Source organism: Ovis aries, chromosome 20 (genome assembly GCF_016772045.2).
Source record: "Ovis aries strain OAR_USU_Benz2616 breed Rambouillet chromosome 20, ARS-UI_Ramb_v3.0, whole genome shotgun sequence".
Lineage (NCBI taxonomy): Eukaryota > Metazoa > Chordata > Mammalia > Artiodactyla > Bovidae > Ovis > Ovis aries.
This window is the reverse complement of record NC_056073.1, coordinates 28,022,096-28,037,959: the sequence shown is the minus strand read 5'-3', so window position 1 is coordinate 28,037,959 and position 15,864 is coordinate 28,022,096. Positions and strand designations below refer to the sequence as shown.

General features: G+C 50.6%; 1 protein-coding gene across 3 annotated transcripts in view; it reads right to left on the bottom strand.

Annotated features, from left to right (window-relative positions):
- Positions 1–1,934: 1,934 nt before the first annotated feature.
- GABBR1 (gamma-aminobutyric acid type B receptor subunit 1) overlaps positions 1,935–15,864 on the bottom strand; it is a 29,556-nt gene continuing 15,626 nt past the window's right edge. For all 3 annotated transcript variants that reach the window (XM_060403752.1, XM_027959103.3, XM_042237349.2), the window contains 12 exons: positions 12,834–13,076; positions 12,152–12,215; positions 10,616–10,693; positions 9,085–9,235; positions 8,473–8,605; positions 7,065–7,181; positions 6,857–6,964; positions 6,341–6,434; positions 5,543–5,670; positions 4,422–4,550; positions 4,058–4,201; positions 1,935–3,337 (listed from right to left, as the gene is read on the bottom strand). In XM_060403752.1, coding sequence (XP_060259735.1) covers positions 3,164–3,337; positions 4,058–4,201; positions 4,422–4,550; positions 5,543–5,670; positions 6,341–6,434; positions 6,857–6,964; positions 7,065–7,181; positions 8,473–8,605; positions 9,085–9,235; positions 10,616–10,693; positions 12,152–12,215; positions 12,834–13,076 — 1,563 coding nt within the window. In that variant the 3' untranslated portion in view covers positions 1,935–3,163. The remainder of the gene's footprint in view (positions 3,338–4,057; positions 4,202–4,421; positions 4,551–5,542; positions 5,671–6,340; positions 6,435–6,856; positions 6,965–7,064; positions 7,182–8,472; positions 8,606–9,084; positions 9,236–10,615; positions 10,694–12,151; positions 12,216–12,833; positions 13,077–15,864) is intronic.

The window sequence follows — 15,864 nt, the reverse complement described above, 5'->3', positions numbered from 1 at the left end:
CAGGAGGAGAAGGGGACGACTGAGGATGAGATGGCTGGATGGCATCACGGACTCGATGGACGTGAGTCTGAGTGAACTCCGGGAGACGGTGATGGACAGGGAGGCTTGGTGTGCTGCGATTCATCGGGTCACAAAGAGTCGGACACGACTGAGCGACTGAACTGAACTGAACTGAACTGAAGGCCTAGACAAGCACCTACCACCATAATTTCCCCATCAAAACCTGATTGACTGAAAAAAAAATAGTAAAACTAACATAGCAGCAAAGTGTTCACAAAACACTTCCTGTTAATAAGTGATCAGGGCAGGGAGGCAAAAGACCAAGTCAAGGCAGAGCAGGGGCCACTGAGGTCTGGCAAACAGTCTAGAGTTCAAGATGTTCTGCAGTCAGGAGATCTGAAAGCCCAGAGGTGAAGCCCACCCTGACCCAGCAGGGCTGGAGAGGCCAAGGGAGCTCTTTCCAGAACTGCTGAGTAGTAGTCACATACTTCCTCCCCACACCAGGGGCCTCCGCTAGCCCTACCATTTGACCTGGCCCCTGTCTGTGCTCCTGCCAGCCAAGAATGTCTGGCTTAACCGTGGCTCAGTAGAACTGATCTTCTGTAATCTGCAGCCCTGCTAAGCGCAAAGAGGGCTTCCCAGGTGGCTCAGTAGTAAAGAACCCACCTGCCAAGCAGGAAACGCAGGTTCAATCCCTGGTCGGGAAGATTCCCCTGGAGAAGGAAATGGCAACCCACTTCACTATTCTTGCCTGGGAAATCCCATGGACGGAGGAGCCCAACAGGGTGCAAAGAGTCGGACACCACTTAGTGACTAAACAAGTACAGGAAAGTTCAAGGTGGTGACTCTGGTCTTTTCTGTTCTGCCCAGGGCTGGGAGGCAGCTCCCACTGCTGCTTCTGAAGCCAACTGTCCATTTTCTACACTGCCAGCTGACCTCCTCCACAGGCCTCTTCCCTTTGCCTTGAGAATGCTCCATTGTGGAATGAAGGGCTGCCAGATTCAAATCCTAGTGATCCAAAGCGGATACTCACAGTGGAATGGTTTTCAAGTACTGGTCCAAGATTCAACCTCCCCTGCTCTTGGGAAACTTCAGAAATTGGCTATTAAACAGGGTGGTGAAATGACACGGCCCATCTAATCCTTACAGCGCTTTCGAAAAAAATATATGAAAATCATTTTTTAAAAATCAGTGCTATGGGGAAGGAGAGAAACTGAGCTTCGGGGAAAAAAAAAAAAAAAAAAAAACACTTCTCCAAGGGGACACAAAAAATTACAAAACTGTCGAGCAATGTTTTGTTTCATTTCCATTGGCCATTGAGGACTTTCTTTCATGTGGACAGCAAGCTTGTGCCAAGATGCTCTGAGTTCTCAGTGACTTTTCAGGGTGGAAGAACTCAGGGACCATCTAATCCGCTACCTCCGAGTGGTCACGTTTTTTTATTATCCTCAATTCCTAGGAGGAATAGCCCTCACATCTGTTCAGCCACATGCTCCAGGCTCCCAATACATGCCCATCACTGTCAGAAACCTCATTAAACAGTGACAGTGGCTTGTTTACCCAACATGTTCCATGAGCCAAGAACCATCATGAGCACTCGTCCTGGCATCCACTCTGCGGAGGGATGGATGTGAAGACGGTGGTGGGAATGATGACTATTACCTTCACAAGTGAGGACGTGGAGAAGAGAGATTAGGAATGCTTTTTGTATGTGGTAGAATCTGAAGCTCTGGGACTTTGACTCCGGCCCACATTTTTAACCTGTTATGTCACCCCTCACTAATCTCAGCCCTAACTGTGTCCTCCTTAGCCCTCGACGGATCAACACCTCTGTCCATCCCTCCACTGAAGTGCCTTTTCATCAGTGCGGAGGGGCCCCAGAGCCTCCCTTCTTGGGCTGAAGCCCATTAAGTTCACAGTAAGGGACGAGGTGCTGAGTCACTCCATTCACTGGTTTATTGAGATTTGGGGAGCTCCTTTCCCCAAGACACCACAGTGCAAAAAGGACACCATCTCCCGCCACACAGGACCATCTTCTGCCTCCACAGTCAGGGGTGCCTTCCTTTGGTCAGGCTTCTCACCAACTACCCACTGCAAGCAGCTCCCCAAACCTGCCCCCATTTCTTCTCCCTTCTTTCCCTCAGAGAAATACAAAACAGAAGGGAACACTCTTATAGAGGAGGATTGTGAGTGTGGACCGAGGATGCTCCAGAGCACAAAGGAGAGCAGGGTGAGTGCGAGCAGAAACCGTGATGTGGACCCAGACGTGGACGGCCACACCAGATGGGAATGGGGGTAAGTGTGTAACAATGTGCAGGGTGGGTGCATATGGCTCTGCTGGAAGGACACAATGATTTTAAGGTGCAAAAAGAAGAGGGTACACGAGGGCACACAGGGCAAGTGCACAGGTAAACTTAGACGTGTACAAATGGCACACGCCCACCCACACAGCTCTCCCAAGGGCATATCCACGACCATGAGGGGGCACACGCAGCCACGAGGGGAGGCAATACAGCAGGGCCCGTGTGGCCACAGGAAGAATGGAGAGAGCACATGTGAAACACGTGCAAACAGGAAAGTGAGAACAGGGAGGATAGATGTGTCTTGGGAAGAGGGAAGGAGCATGTGACCCTTGACAAAAAGAGTGAGTGCCTTGCAAAAGCTAAATTCAAGAGGGATAAAACATGGGGCAAGTGGGTTGGAAGGAGATGAGGATGGTGAGAGAAATGGCCAGGCTCTGTTGCCACGGGGAGAGCACTCTGGGGTGGCCCCTGCCAGTGGGAGCAGAGCACAAAGGTGAGGGGTCTGCCGGGCTGTCGTGGCAACCAGAGGAAAAGAAGAGGGGGTGTGTGTCGTGAGGCACCAAGGAGCCAGTGAGTGAGAAGCTTCAAGCCGGGTACAAACTTGATTATGAAGTAGAGATAGACAATGATTCAAATGAATGAGAGAACAGGGCCTGGCTCCCAGAGCACTGGAGACTCACATGGAGACTCACACGACGCTGGAACCTGGGACTCTGGGACTCAAGAGGGGCAGGTATTTACAAGAGATGGGATGGAACGGTGTTCTTCCCACCTAGGGTCCGGATCCCCTGCTTCGTTCCCGAGCTCCCCTCCTTCCCCCTCTGCCTCCCCCTACTTGCCTGTCCCCCCTCACACCTCCCTCACTTGTAAAGCAAGTGGACTCGACTTCCATCACAGCTAAGCCGGTCAGGGGGCTCAGGGGGCCCCCTGGGCAGGCCCCCCGAGGGGTCTGGGGGTGTCGGAGGGTGACGCCGGGATCGGAGCTGCTGCCGAGACTGGAGCTGATGGCGCAGTTCAGAGACGCGCTCCTCTTTCTGGAGGAAGAACACAATCGGGCGAGTGGGAGAGAAGAAGTCAGGGAAGGGTGGGAGGAGGGAAGGAGAGGCAGAGAAAAATGTGGGGGAAAGGGACGGGGAAGACGGACAGAAGAAAGGAACAGGAACTACCAGGCAGGAACAGGGAGAGCCGAAAGCACACACTGAACACAGTGGGGCGGCAGTCGAGATCAGGGAAAGAAAGGGGGTGGGAGAGGGGAGACAGGGCCGAGCACATAGCTTCCGCTTCCCACAACGCGCTTCCGACAACGCACTCAACAGCTTAATGCCAACCCAGTTTGAATACCCCCAGCCTGATACTGCACTGGCCCCTAACTCCCGCTGGGGCCACTGCAAACACCCTGCATATCTGCCCAGACCCCTCTCCCTGGAGGGTATACTCAACCCCCACAACCAGCCACGCCCAGCCCAGGGCCACGCCCTCGCCTCCAGGAGGCGGAGTCAACAATGTAGTTCCTGCTCCAGAGCCCCTCCACCCGCTGAGGCCAGCAGTTTCTCAGATTTTTACCTAAGATTGACTCCACCTTCTCCCCTTCCCTGTCCTTCTCCACTCACTCCCTGACAGCTTGTCTCCTGAGACCCTCCCTTGGTAAATCACCTGCACAGGAACCCCGATCTCAGGGTTTACCTCTGGAAGCCTGACCCCACCCGAGACGTGGGCCTCCCTGACCTGCCACCACCTCTGCCTTCACCACACACCTCGGCGATGATCTTCTCCAGCTCGCGGTTCTCCTTCTCCAACAGCCTGGACTTCTCCTCCTCGTTGTTGTTGGTCGAGGACCCTGTCTTCATGGTGTCCTGTGCCTCCGACTGCCACTCCCCTCGGGTGATCAGCCTGCGCATCTGGGAGCGGGAGTTGGGGGTGTGGATGGGCCAGCAGGGACTGTCAGCGATTAGCTCATGGTGGGTTGCAGTTGGAAGGAAGGAAAACAAGAGGGAGCCGAGCCCAAAACGGACGAAATGGGAGGAAGGGAAGTAGGGTGGAGAGGCTGGGAGGACAACCAGAGCCATACCTTGGGCACAAAGTAGGTTGGAGAGGCTGGGAGGACAACCAGAGCCATACCTTGGGCACAAAGAGCACCACCAGGGTGATATAGGAGGAGAAAACTATGGCGAGAGAGGCGAAGGCAAAGGCAGCATCCTGCTGGCTGGACAGGATCATGGTGACCGGGGCAGTGATGAGGCACAGAACCTGGGGGCAGAGCGTGTGTGGGGTCACAGACCTGCTGGCTTAGACAAGAGCCATGATCTTCTTCCCCCAGCAAAGTCTATGGGGACAGGTTCCTGGGGAACTTCCCATTCAAAAAGGACCCAAAGTTGGGATGTGAGAGTTGGGCCATAAAGAAGGCTTAGCACTGAAGAATTGATGCTTTTGAATTGTGGGGTGCTGAAGAAGACTCTTGAGAGTCCTTTGGACAGCAAGGAGATCAAACCAGTAAAGCCTACAGGGAATCAACCCTGAATATTCACTGGAAGGACTGATGCTGAAGCTGAAGCTCCAACATTTTGGCCACCTGATGGGAAGAGCCGACTCATTGGGAAAAACCCTGACGCTGGGAAAGACCGAGAGCAATAGGAGAAGGAGGCAGCCATGGATGAGATGGTTGGATGGCATCACTGGCTCAGTGGACATGATTTTGAGCAGACTCTGGGAGATAGAGGAGGACAGGGAAGCCTGGTGTGCTGTAGTCCATGGGGTCTCAGAGTAGGACACGACTTAGCGACTGAACAATAGTCAGGATCATCCTCAACTGTAGGTTGGTAAGAATCCCAGATAAACTGTCCCAAACCAGCTTCAGGTCTAGGACAGCCCCTCCCTCCAGACAGGAGCCCCCAGGATCTCTTTACACACATCAGAGTCCTTAAGAGCCAGTCCTGAGCACCTCTGGCAGGAAATCTCATTCACATTCCAGCTTGGGAACCACAGATGAGGAATTTCACCTGTTTCTGCTTCCACATCTGTCTAGTGGGGATGCTAATCACCACTTCACTGGGTGGTTATACGAAGATTGATGTGCACTTTATACATTTATAAAGTGCTTTTCAAACCCAAGGCATTAGAAAAGGTTTTAAGACTTCCACCCAACTGACCCCACATTAGGCACCTCATTCTTCCCAGGCCACCCCCATCTGGGTTGCTGTGGCCAGTCCCCACGGTCAATGCCAGGTATCCAGGGAGCTCACCGCCACATTGTAGATGGCCATGCCCACAGCCCGGTGGTCATTGATCTTCTCAGTGGACACACTCTTGGTCTCATAAGCAAGAAAGATACCCAGCAGCAGCAGCAGCCCCTTGTAACCATAGAAGATGCCTAGGATGGCAGGGAAGGGTTATCCTCCACTCACTCCCCGCTTCTCTGTGCTCCTCCTGATGGCAATGACATGGGGGTCTCCTCTCCAACCCAGCCCCTCTGACCTAGTACACCCCTCCCTGTCCACTGCCCCTGGGCCCACCCTACTCGCCCTGACCTCACTGCTTCCTCCTGGGACTAAGAGCCCCATCACACAGGACGATGATGGTTGAGCGGCTATCAGTACACACAGTGTCTCACCTCCTCACCCTGAGTGGGAAGATGGCTTTCCTCGCTGAGGGCAGGTTTGCCATTTGTGGTCAGAGTGATGTTAAAAGGGCCAAAGGGGCCTAACCCCTCGCAGCCCCAGTCTCACTCCAGGGAGTGAACCAGACAGAGATGGAGATGAGGATGAGGCCACATTACTGGTCCCTCTGATGAACACAAGCTCTGCCTCATCCCTGCGGTGGACACTAAGCACCTCAGGCAAAAGACCAACTCTCCCCCAGCTCAGAAAAGACTAATGCAGTGGCAAACAGGACGAGATTCCAACTGAGTTGACATGAGTTCTCTGCTTCTTTTTCCAAAGACCCTTCCCCCTTCAAAGCTACTGCCCACTCCACACACATTCCCTCCCCACTAGCCCCCCTTTATGGGCATCTCCCCCACCCTTCCCCCACACCCTGCACACCAAGCCACGTGTTCATCTTCTTGGAGCTACAGTGCTCCAGCTGGGGCAGAATAGACACGTCAATATCTTCCTTCGGCTCCTCCTTGGCAAAAGTCTAAGGAAGAGAGAGCCACACGCAAGATGGTTGCTGTCCTCCTCTCCCCTCCCCACCTCTGCTCAGTTCCCGACTCCCAGTTCTGCCCCTTCTTTCTGAAGAGATCCTCAGTTTTCATGCCACAGCCAACTCCAGGCCTGGGAACATTTGCCTAAACACCTTATAAGTGCTTGTTCCCTCACGTTCACGATGTCTGAAAGTCTGCCCATCCTCCCAGATCGCCAACACTTCCTTTCGTCACAGGAACTCAGAGTGTCTGCTAGGGCTCCCTCCAGAAAGCAGGGAGAGCTGCTGAGATACCCAGGGCTGGAACACACCTCCCATGGGCAGCTCTTCTCCTCAAGACCCCCTGCAGCTCCCGAGGCCTTTCCACCAGTGTGTCCTGCAAGGCCTCCTGACCCAAGCGCCTCCTCAAAGGGTACCTCAATGGTCCGGTGCAGGGGGTCCACGATCTGCCAGATGGCAAGGGTGAGGACGTCCATGCCCACCAACAGGCCCACCGTGGCGTACAGCTTCCAGGGCTCCAGGGTCTGAGTCAACACACAGTACAGGCGTGTTAGGGTAGGGGACAGGGCCTCCCAATCCCTGAGAGCCTAGGCACTAGGGGCTGAAGGATCCAGAGCAGCTCACCTTCCTCCACTCTTTCTTTTCCTCCTTCTTTGTGAAGACTGTATGGACCCACCAGATCTTGGTGAACATGGAGCCGTAGCCCAGGCTAAAGCCCAAACCCAGGAGCCAGAGGCGGGCCTAGGAAAGGAGAGAGAGCAGGAGAGAATAGGGCAGGGCAGCAGGTGGGCAGTGCCAGGATGGGGCAGGGCTGTAGGAGGGAACAGATGACCAGACTGGCAGGATGCAGCCAGTAGGGGCTGGGTGGGGAGGGCTACTGGGCAGCAGACAGTCTCTTTGCACTTTGCCACCTGGATAATCTTGCTAAAAAATGGGTTTTAATAGCCAATCACTTCTGACTGTTCCCCAAGGCCTGCAGATTGCAGCCTGAACACCTCCAGATGCGGCATGAGACCCTTTACAACATGGTCCCACCCACCTTTCCAGCCTCTTCTCCCCCCAGACCCTTACCTGCCCCAGACGCTCACCTGCCCCTGCTCCAGCCCTGCTCAACAGCTTGCTTGCTTACCCTTGCCCTTGATCTACTCTCTTTTGTGCCTCTGCTACCCACAGGACACTCCCTCCATTCCTGGAGTAACCCTCTTTTATTTCTCCAGCTGACAAAAGCCCCTGCATCCTCCACAATTCACATGCCGCCTTTGGTGAGGTCCATGCAGCCACTCGGACAGTCAGCTGCTTTCTCCTCGCTCCCACAGCAGATCCCTGCTCTGATACCTCTTGTGTGTCGCTGCTAATTATCTGCTTTCCCACAGTATTGGGTCTCTCTGAAGAATTGTAGGTGTATGTATGTGCAAATGCCATGTGTACAGATGTGTGATCAGGAAAGGTACAGAGCAGAGGAGAAGAGTGAGAATGGGCAGGAAAGAGAGGGGCAGCATAAGAAAGAACCAAATATTGCCGCTGAAGCCAGGCTTACTCTGTAGCCCCAGAATCTTCCATGTGCCAAGAGTCCCACAGGGCCTCCTCCCTGTGTGAAAGTGGTCCCTTCCCCCAATTCTCCCTGCTGTTGGTTCAGATCCCCGCCTCCGTCCTTCCCAACCACAACTAAGGCTCCCACGGGCAGTCCCCAGTTCTTGTTCTCAGCCCCTGCGCCACAGACAGGCCACCATTGTCCAAAGGTTCTCTGTGCAGACCCCTTCCTGCGCCTTCAATACCTCCCCCCACCCTTCTCTGCAAGGCATGCCATGGCAACCTTGGAACTGACAAGCCAGCTACAGAATGAAAAAGTCTGGAGGCACAGAAAGAAGGGACAGAGCCAGACAGAGATGAGACGGCGATGTCAGGAGAAGAACTAGGGACAAGGAGGAAAGACAAGGAGGACAGGCAGGGGACGGCGCATCACAGAAGGCACTCCTGAGGGGGCAGGCCGGAGAGCCATGCTGTGGCAGGCGACCTGCCACCCCCTCCTCACCTGGCAGACGAAAGGGAACTGACTTCTCCCGATGTGGTAACCATCCAGCCCGAGGGGGAAGACGGCGGCTAATGCTAGTGAGCAGCCCACAGCAGTCAGATTATTCAGGTTGGGCTGTGAGTTCTGGATATAACTAAGGCAGAGGCGGAAGGGTGGGAGAGATTGAAGAGCAGAATTACCCTCCTCTCCAGGGAGGCTCAGCTCCCCAAACACCCCGCAACGGCCTGACCCCAACCTCAGGACCGGGAGACAAAGGCAGGCGGCCTTGGAGCTGGCATCAGAGACGAAGCCAGTTCGGTCACGGGGGCCCACAGACGGCTTCCCAGGCACAGGACCCTGCCACACACACACTCTTTAGAGCCCTAAATTATGTTACCTGATCCCAAAAGCTTTTTCATTTTTCCATTAGCTGCTTTGGAGCAGGGATGGGAGTTATACCTAGCTTCCCCCTTTTCGTTCCCAGTGGTCACTAGGCAAACACTAATCCAGAGTGGCAATCTCAGAGACACACGGCCTCAGGAGCTACATACGTTCCTTCTCACTCCCGTCAAGCAAATGACCTTTATCTTAGAGAAGCAGACAGGACAGGGAAATGTCAGCAGAGAAACTTACCGGACATGGGAGTTATAGATGTTAAAGGACAGACAGACAACAGCTAGAACAATGCCCAGGCTGGAGAGAACGGAGACGGAGATAAAGAGTTTCTGTGACAGGAAGCGGAACGTCTTGATGACCAAGGTCTGGTCAGCTGGAGGGGACCCTCCTGCGTGGCACAGGGGAGGGGGAAGAGAAAGGAGGAAGGACAAAGGCATGAAGGCGGGACAGGAGAAAGGGGAGAAGGACCAAGCTGCTGATGGGCACCCAGGTCTTAACTCTGAGGACAGGAGGCCCTCACTGCCCTGAATCAGGGCTTGCTGCGGCCCAAATGCTCTTTGATTCTCTGGCTCTTAGGAAGCAATCAGAAATGAGACAAGAAGATGGAACTAGAGGCTGAGCTGTATCACCAAAGTTGTAGTATTTTTGTTGTTGCTTTTTGTTCTTTGTGTTTTTTCATCTTTCAGGAAAGAAAAATGGAAGGGAAAGAAGGGGATACTAAGAAATAACTTTTATGAGGTCTCTTACAACTCAGATCAGAAGCTGCAAAAGACAGTCATAGAGTCATGAAGCTAAAGTGCCTCATAATAGAGTCTGGCCTCCTAACCTCTGGAGGAATTTTCTTAAAAAAAAAAAAAAAAAACTGATCTGTGATTTTAACCCTGGCCAGGTGATAGTCCCAAAGGTGTTTCTCAGTTATTATTAAAGGGAAGCTCAAAGTTGTCACAGAATTCACAGAAAGCAGGGGGTGGGGGGGGTGGGGGGGGAACGGGGAGAGGAGGGGGAGGTACTAATTTCAATTTGCTGAGCTTTAAAAAAAAAAAGCATAATTTAGGCCATGCAGCATTTATAGCAATACAGAACACTGTCCTAAATTCAAATTATAAAAAAAAAAAAATTCAGAACTCCAGCAGTGCTGAGAACTACTAGATTTCAGCTGGGTAGGGCAGATGGCAGCTGTCTCCCATGGCTGTGCCCTTCCCCCTCCTGAAGACACCAAGCCTTTTTTTGATCAATAGAGTCCTCATTTTGCCCACCTTGAGTATCTTTCCCACTTCCTATTATTTAGCCCACCAAGCACACAAAGAATATAATTTCTTCCTTTCTCTCCTTAAAAAGCACATTTTAACAGAAGACAATTAAATGAGGTTTTACATCCTCTCCTATAATTTAAGCAACCGTCTTCCTAAGAAACCTAAGAGGCAACTTGAGGCTTGAAGTAACTGATTCAGATACATCAGGTCACCAGAACATCTGGGAAAGCCAAATGCAGTTTTCATTTCCCACCCCCTGGACCTAATCCCCAGTCATCCCAGGAATGTACTATTTTTAAAAATGCATTGCTACCCACCACCTATACCCTCTCCAAATACACCAGTCTCCTACCCACATCTTGAAGGTCTTATTCCCTTTCTCTGAAACCCAGCCCCTGGTTCATCTCCTTAGGACATTTCAACCCCATGGTACCAACCACCCCACCCTCGTTCAAACATAGTATTCATCAGTGGTTCAGAAGGGCTAAAGAAAATTATAAACAAGATCCACTTACCAATCCACTTATCTGTTTTGGACCAGGAAAGGTCATCCTTGGTGCTGTCATAATAGCCAATCTTCTTGTAGCTGCCACCTGGACAGATGATAGAGGTAACCACAGGTAGGTGAAGAGCTGATCCCAAGCATTCTCAACCTCCCACTTCCCTAAAGTAGATCTCTATGGTCATTATCTGATTCTCCCTTCACCTGAGCCCCCAAAGGATACTTGGAAGGATCTGGGGGCCACTTGAAACAGTGATCTGATTGAAAAGCACTATAGGGTAGATTCCAAGGCAACACAAAGAAATTGCTATTTAGTCACTCAGTCATGTCTGACTCTTTTGTGACTCCATGGACTTGCAGCCTGCAGCCTCCTCTGTCCATGGGATTTCCCAGAAGAATACTGGAGTGGGTTGCCATTTCCTTCTCCAGGGAATCTTCCCGGTTCAGGGATCAAACTCATGTCTCCCGCACTGGCAGGCACATTCTCTACCGCTGAGCCGCCAGGGAAGCCCACACAAAGAAACAAGAATGTCTTTTATGCTTTAAACCCTTCAGTGAAGAGCGCTGCACAGGATGTCTGCCGCCCATTCCACGGGCTCACACCTCAGAAAAATGCCTCTCACTGTGATTCTGGCTTAAAAATCTTTAAACATGTTTCTGCTTATTCTTCCTCTCCTGATAGAATCACAAGATCTATTTTCCCAGAGGCTTTCATTTTAATTTTAGAAATTTCTCATCCATTGACTTGGCTTCTAATTTCTCACACAAGTTGCATCTGCCTCTTAAAAAGCCACAAAGTGAAATTCAGCCACTCCTAAGATTTCTAGAGCTGCCCCAGTTACCATAACTTTTTCTTCTAAAGCCAACTCACAGCCCTTGGACCGTGGCTGAAGTCTATTCGTTCTTGTCCTGGTTATAAAGATCTGAGAGGATGTAGGAGGTTGGGAGAAGGAAAAGAAAGAAACTTTTCACAAGAGGCCAAGAATTGGTTCTTTTGGCTCTGCTCTAAGAGTCTGAGTGGAGTGGAGTTGAAAAACTAATTCACAAGTTTTGCAAATACCTCACTGTGGGAAGTTATAAGCATACACCATCTAGAAGAGCCAAACTAGATATACTGCAGAAAAATCAGAGCTAATTGTTTACATATCAAGGAAATGCAATAGGTTCCCTTTAAAATAGCATGTTTCCTAGATTCAGCTTTCCTTGGGTCCACGAATATGCCACTGACAAGTCATGAACCCCTCAAGTCACCCACCAGAGGGAAATTTCTCAAATCAAAATGGGGGCCATTAGGGGAAAAGAGTGGTTGTTTTCAATTTGCATGCACAACCACTGCAACTCAAAGAAATTCACCCATCGCTAAGCTTTTTATTATCAGTATCATCATTATTTAAAAGCTTGGGGAACATGGAAGAGCAGGCAGGAGGTAGGGAGGCACCAAGGCAATGTCTTCATGTCTCCCAGGTTTCTCTTCCCAGATGGTATCCTAGCCCAGCCCCAGCCTGGGCCCCCCACTGACCTCCCCATCCCCCCACATCCCCATGCTCACCCTGCAGCTGCTCGATGAGCGTCCATGCCATCCGAGAGCCGCTGGCATCAAACACCACATGGCCCTGAGGGGGAGAAACATGTGGAGGAAGGCAAAGGGGATAAAAGCAAGAGCGAAATGAGAACATCAGGGCCTCTTTGAATCCTTATGTTTTTGAAGTAATTGAGCTTCTGAATGAATTCTATTTATGGCATTTGCCTGCATATAGGACATACCCCAGATGCCCATACCCTAGATTTTAGAAACATTATTCTTTGGAAAAGAAGCTTCACCCAGGAGATTTGAATGGGAAAAATCCCCAGATGGAACACCAGGGGACCTGGCCTCTGGCTGTGTGACCTGAGCAAGTCACCAAGTCCCTCTGGATGCTGATTTCCCCACTTTAAGAGGAATAAGGAGAGGACCTTTCAGGCTGCTTCCTCTTTTAAAATCCTGTAATTTTCATCTGACTCATAAACATCAGGACTGAGAAAAGTGAGGGGAGAGGTTGGAGGAAATGGTATGTATCATTGCTCTTCTAGACTTCTGTGGGGTTTTCTGGCTTGGGGGCTCCTACTTCCCTGGTCTGAGACTGATTATTGCAGAGAGGTAACTGAGACAGAAGGCATGTCTCCAGAGAGACCTCAGAGAGGTCTCTCCGGATGGGAGGACTGAGGTCAGCAAAGGGGTTGCTGTAACTCACAGAAACACCCTCAAAGGACGAGGAGTTCATTGCCCGGTAGATTTGGTCAGTTATGGTCTGGTTGTTGTAGTTGAAGTCTTCCAGGCGCACGCCCGAACGGCCGCCCCCTCCGGACGTCTTGTTGAGGGCCAGTGCCAAGGCCCAGATGGCATCATAGGCTAGGGGTGCCTCCTGGAAGCCTCCCGTCTCCTCGGGGTGTCGTTTTAGTCGTTTGGTCAGTTTCTCCACAAACTCCTGGGACGTCTAGGAAGGGAAGAACAGGTCGAAAGGATTGGAGTGCGGTGGGCTTCGGAGTCTGGCTCTGACACTTTGACTTGAATGGATGATTTGTGTTTAAGCCGTCAGATTGAGCCTGTGTACATTCAACATCTTTAACTATACATGCGCATCTAAGATCAGAAGCCACTAGACTAGAGCAGGGGTTAACTGGTTCTGATGGCCTTAGTGTGCACAGCTGCAAGCTCAGAACTGCAAGCAAAGAAGTTTAATAAATAGATGCTCTGCATAATGAACAGCAGAGAGAATGAAATGAAAGCAGAGAGAGCAAAGCAGAGATGTGGCCCTGCCAGTGAGGAGCTGCAGCACTGGTGTTCTCTCAGCCTTCAGACTCTCCCAACAGAGCTGACGCAGGAACTAACAGCTCCTCCAAGTCTGAAAGAGCCCAGAAAAGGTGACACCACAGCCTTCCTCGCTCTGTCAACCAAAAAGATTTTTCTTTAGCGTGCTAACTTCCTGCCATCCTCGTGTGCTTTCAGTTCACTGTCTCTTGGATGGTTTTCAGAAGACTTGGGGCTGCAGAAACACCCTTCACACGTTTGAAGTCGATTATTCAATCCCTACCCACACCCCTCCCAACCTTACATCTTTTTTTTCCAAGAAAGCTAAAAAGAATAAGAGCTCCTTTAACTCTGTCATGAAATGGATGAAGAGAGCTGAATTTCTATACCCGGCAGTAACACTGTTTACCTAAATGACTGCAAGTAAATTGCTTCCTTTTTTGGAACTGTCTTCCACATAATGGGGAAAATCATGTCTGCCCTTCCTTACCTCCCAGAAACCATACCAGGAAAGGCTCAGTGTCCACCTCTTGACAAGGCACAGCTAATACCCAGGGGCACCACACAGCTCTGTTTAGACTTGGAATGTGTTAACATATATACATGGGCTTCCCTGGTGGCTCAGACAGTATAGAATCTGCCTGCAATGCGGGAGACCAACATACATACATACTCTAATGAAGGGATGAATAGATGAATGAAGAATAAATATGAATCTCTGTTCCAGATGCCCCGCCTACTTTCCCTTCTAGTCAGCTTTCTGGAGACACGGGGGAATGGGAAATGCAGAGGATGCGCAGTGTGGTGAGGCGGAAACAGCCCAGGATTGAAGACAGGCAGGCCTGCGCTCTGCTCCTCCTGAGGACAGGACCAGGGTCTCTTCTGCTCTTAATCCTCAGCATCCAGCACTGTGCCCCCCCCTACTCTGGACAAACAACAAGTGTCTACAGATGAAGGCAATGAAACATGATTATCTACCTATCAACACCTACTCAATGTACACCACCAAGAGTGAGCCCTCTGTAAACAATGGACATTGAGTGTTAATGACATAGCAGTATAGGTTCATCAGCTGTAAACTCTCTGGTGGGGAATGCCAATAATGGGGGAAGCTACGAATGAGTGGGGCAGGGAGCATATAGGAAAGCTCTGCGTCTTCCTCTCAATTTTCCTGTGAACTTAAAACTGCTTCAAAAAAAAAAAAAAAAATCTTTGGGACTTCCCTTGTGGCTCAGTGGTAAAGAATCTACCTGCCAATGCTGCAGACATGGATTCAAACCCTGATCCAGGAAGAATCCACATGCCGAGGAGCAACTAAACCCGTGTGCCACAACTATTGAGCCTGTGCTCTAGAGCCTGGGAGCCGCATCTACTGAAGCCTGCATGCCTTAGAGCCTGTCTCCACAGCAAGAGAAGCCACCACAATGAGAAGCCCACACATCACAGCTAGAGAGTAGCCCCTGCTCACTACTGTTAGAGAGTAGCCCCTGCTCACTACAGCTAGAGAGTAGCCCCTGCTCACTACAGCTAGAGAAAGCCCCTGCTCACCACAGCTAGAGAGTAGCCCCTGCTCACCACAGCTAGAGAGTAGCCCCTGCTCACTACAACTAGAGAAAGCCCACACAGCAATGAAGACCCAGCACAGCCAAAATAAATAAAATTATTTTTCAAAAAACCATCTTTAAGAAAAATGTCCATTGGATGGATAAACGGAAAGATGTCTTCTAATTCCAAATAATCCACCAAGCTGCTATTTAATCTCAAACAAGTTATTAGATTTAACTATGGAGTTATTCAGGCTTCCCTGGTGGCTCAGTCGGTAAAGAATTTGCCTGCAGTGCAGGAGACCTGGGTTTGATCCCTGAGATGGGAAGATCCCCTAGAGGAGGGCATGGCAACCCACTCTAGTATTCTTGCCTGGAGAATCCCCATGGACAGAGGAGCCTGGCGGGCTACAGTCCATGGGTTTGAAAATAGTCAGACACAACTGAGCAACGAAGCACAGCACATGGAGTTATTCGGCTTTAAAATGGGAGTGATATTAACTACCTTGAAAAGTTTTTATAAGGATGAAATTACAACATTATAAAATGCTGAGTATAACATTACATTTTCTCTTTCAACCTCATCATTGTTACCAGTATTCAAATCTGTAATTCCAGCTCAATATTTCAAGTCCTGAGTCTTTGTCTCTAAGGCATTTGTAACTATATAATCAGTAATCTCAAATTAAAAATATCTAAGAATAAGCTTTATTTTTCCAACACTCCCCAGTATATAGGATTGAAACCTTAGGATCACCTTGCTGCTGCTGCTGCTGCTGCTGCTGTTAAGTCACTTCAGTCATGTCCGACTCTCTGCAACCCCATAGACGGCAGCCCACCAGGCTCCCCGTCCCTGGGATTCTCCAGGCAAGAACACTGGAGTGGGTTGCCGTTTCCTTCTCCAATGCATGAAAGTGAAAAGTGAAAGTG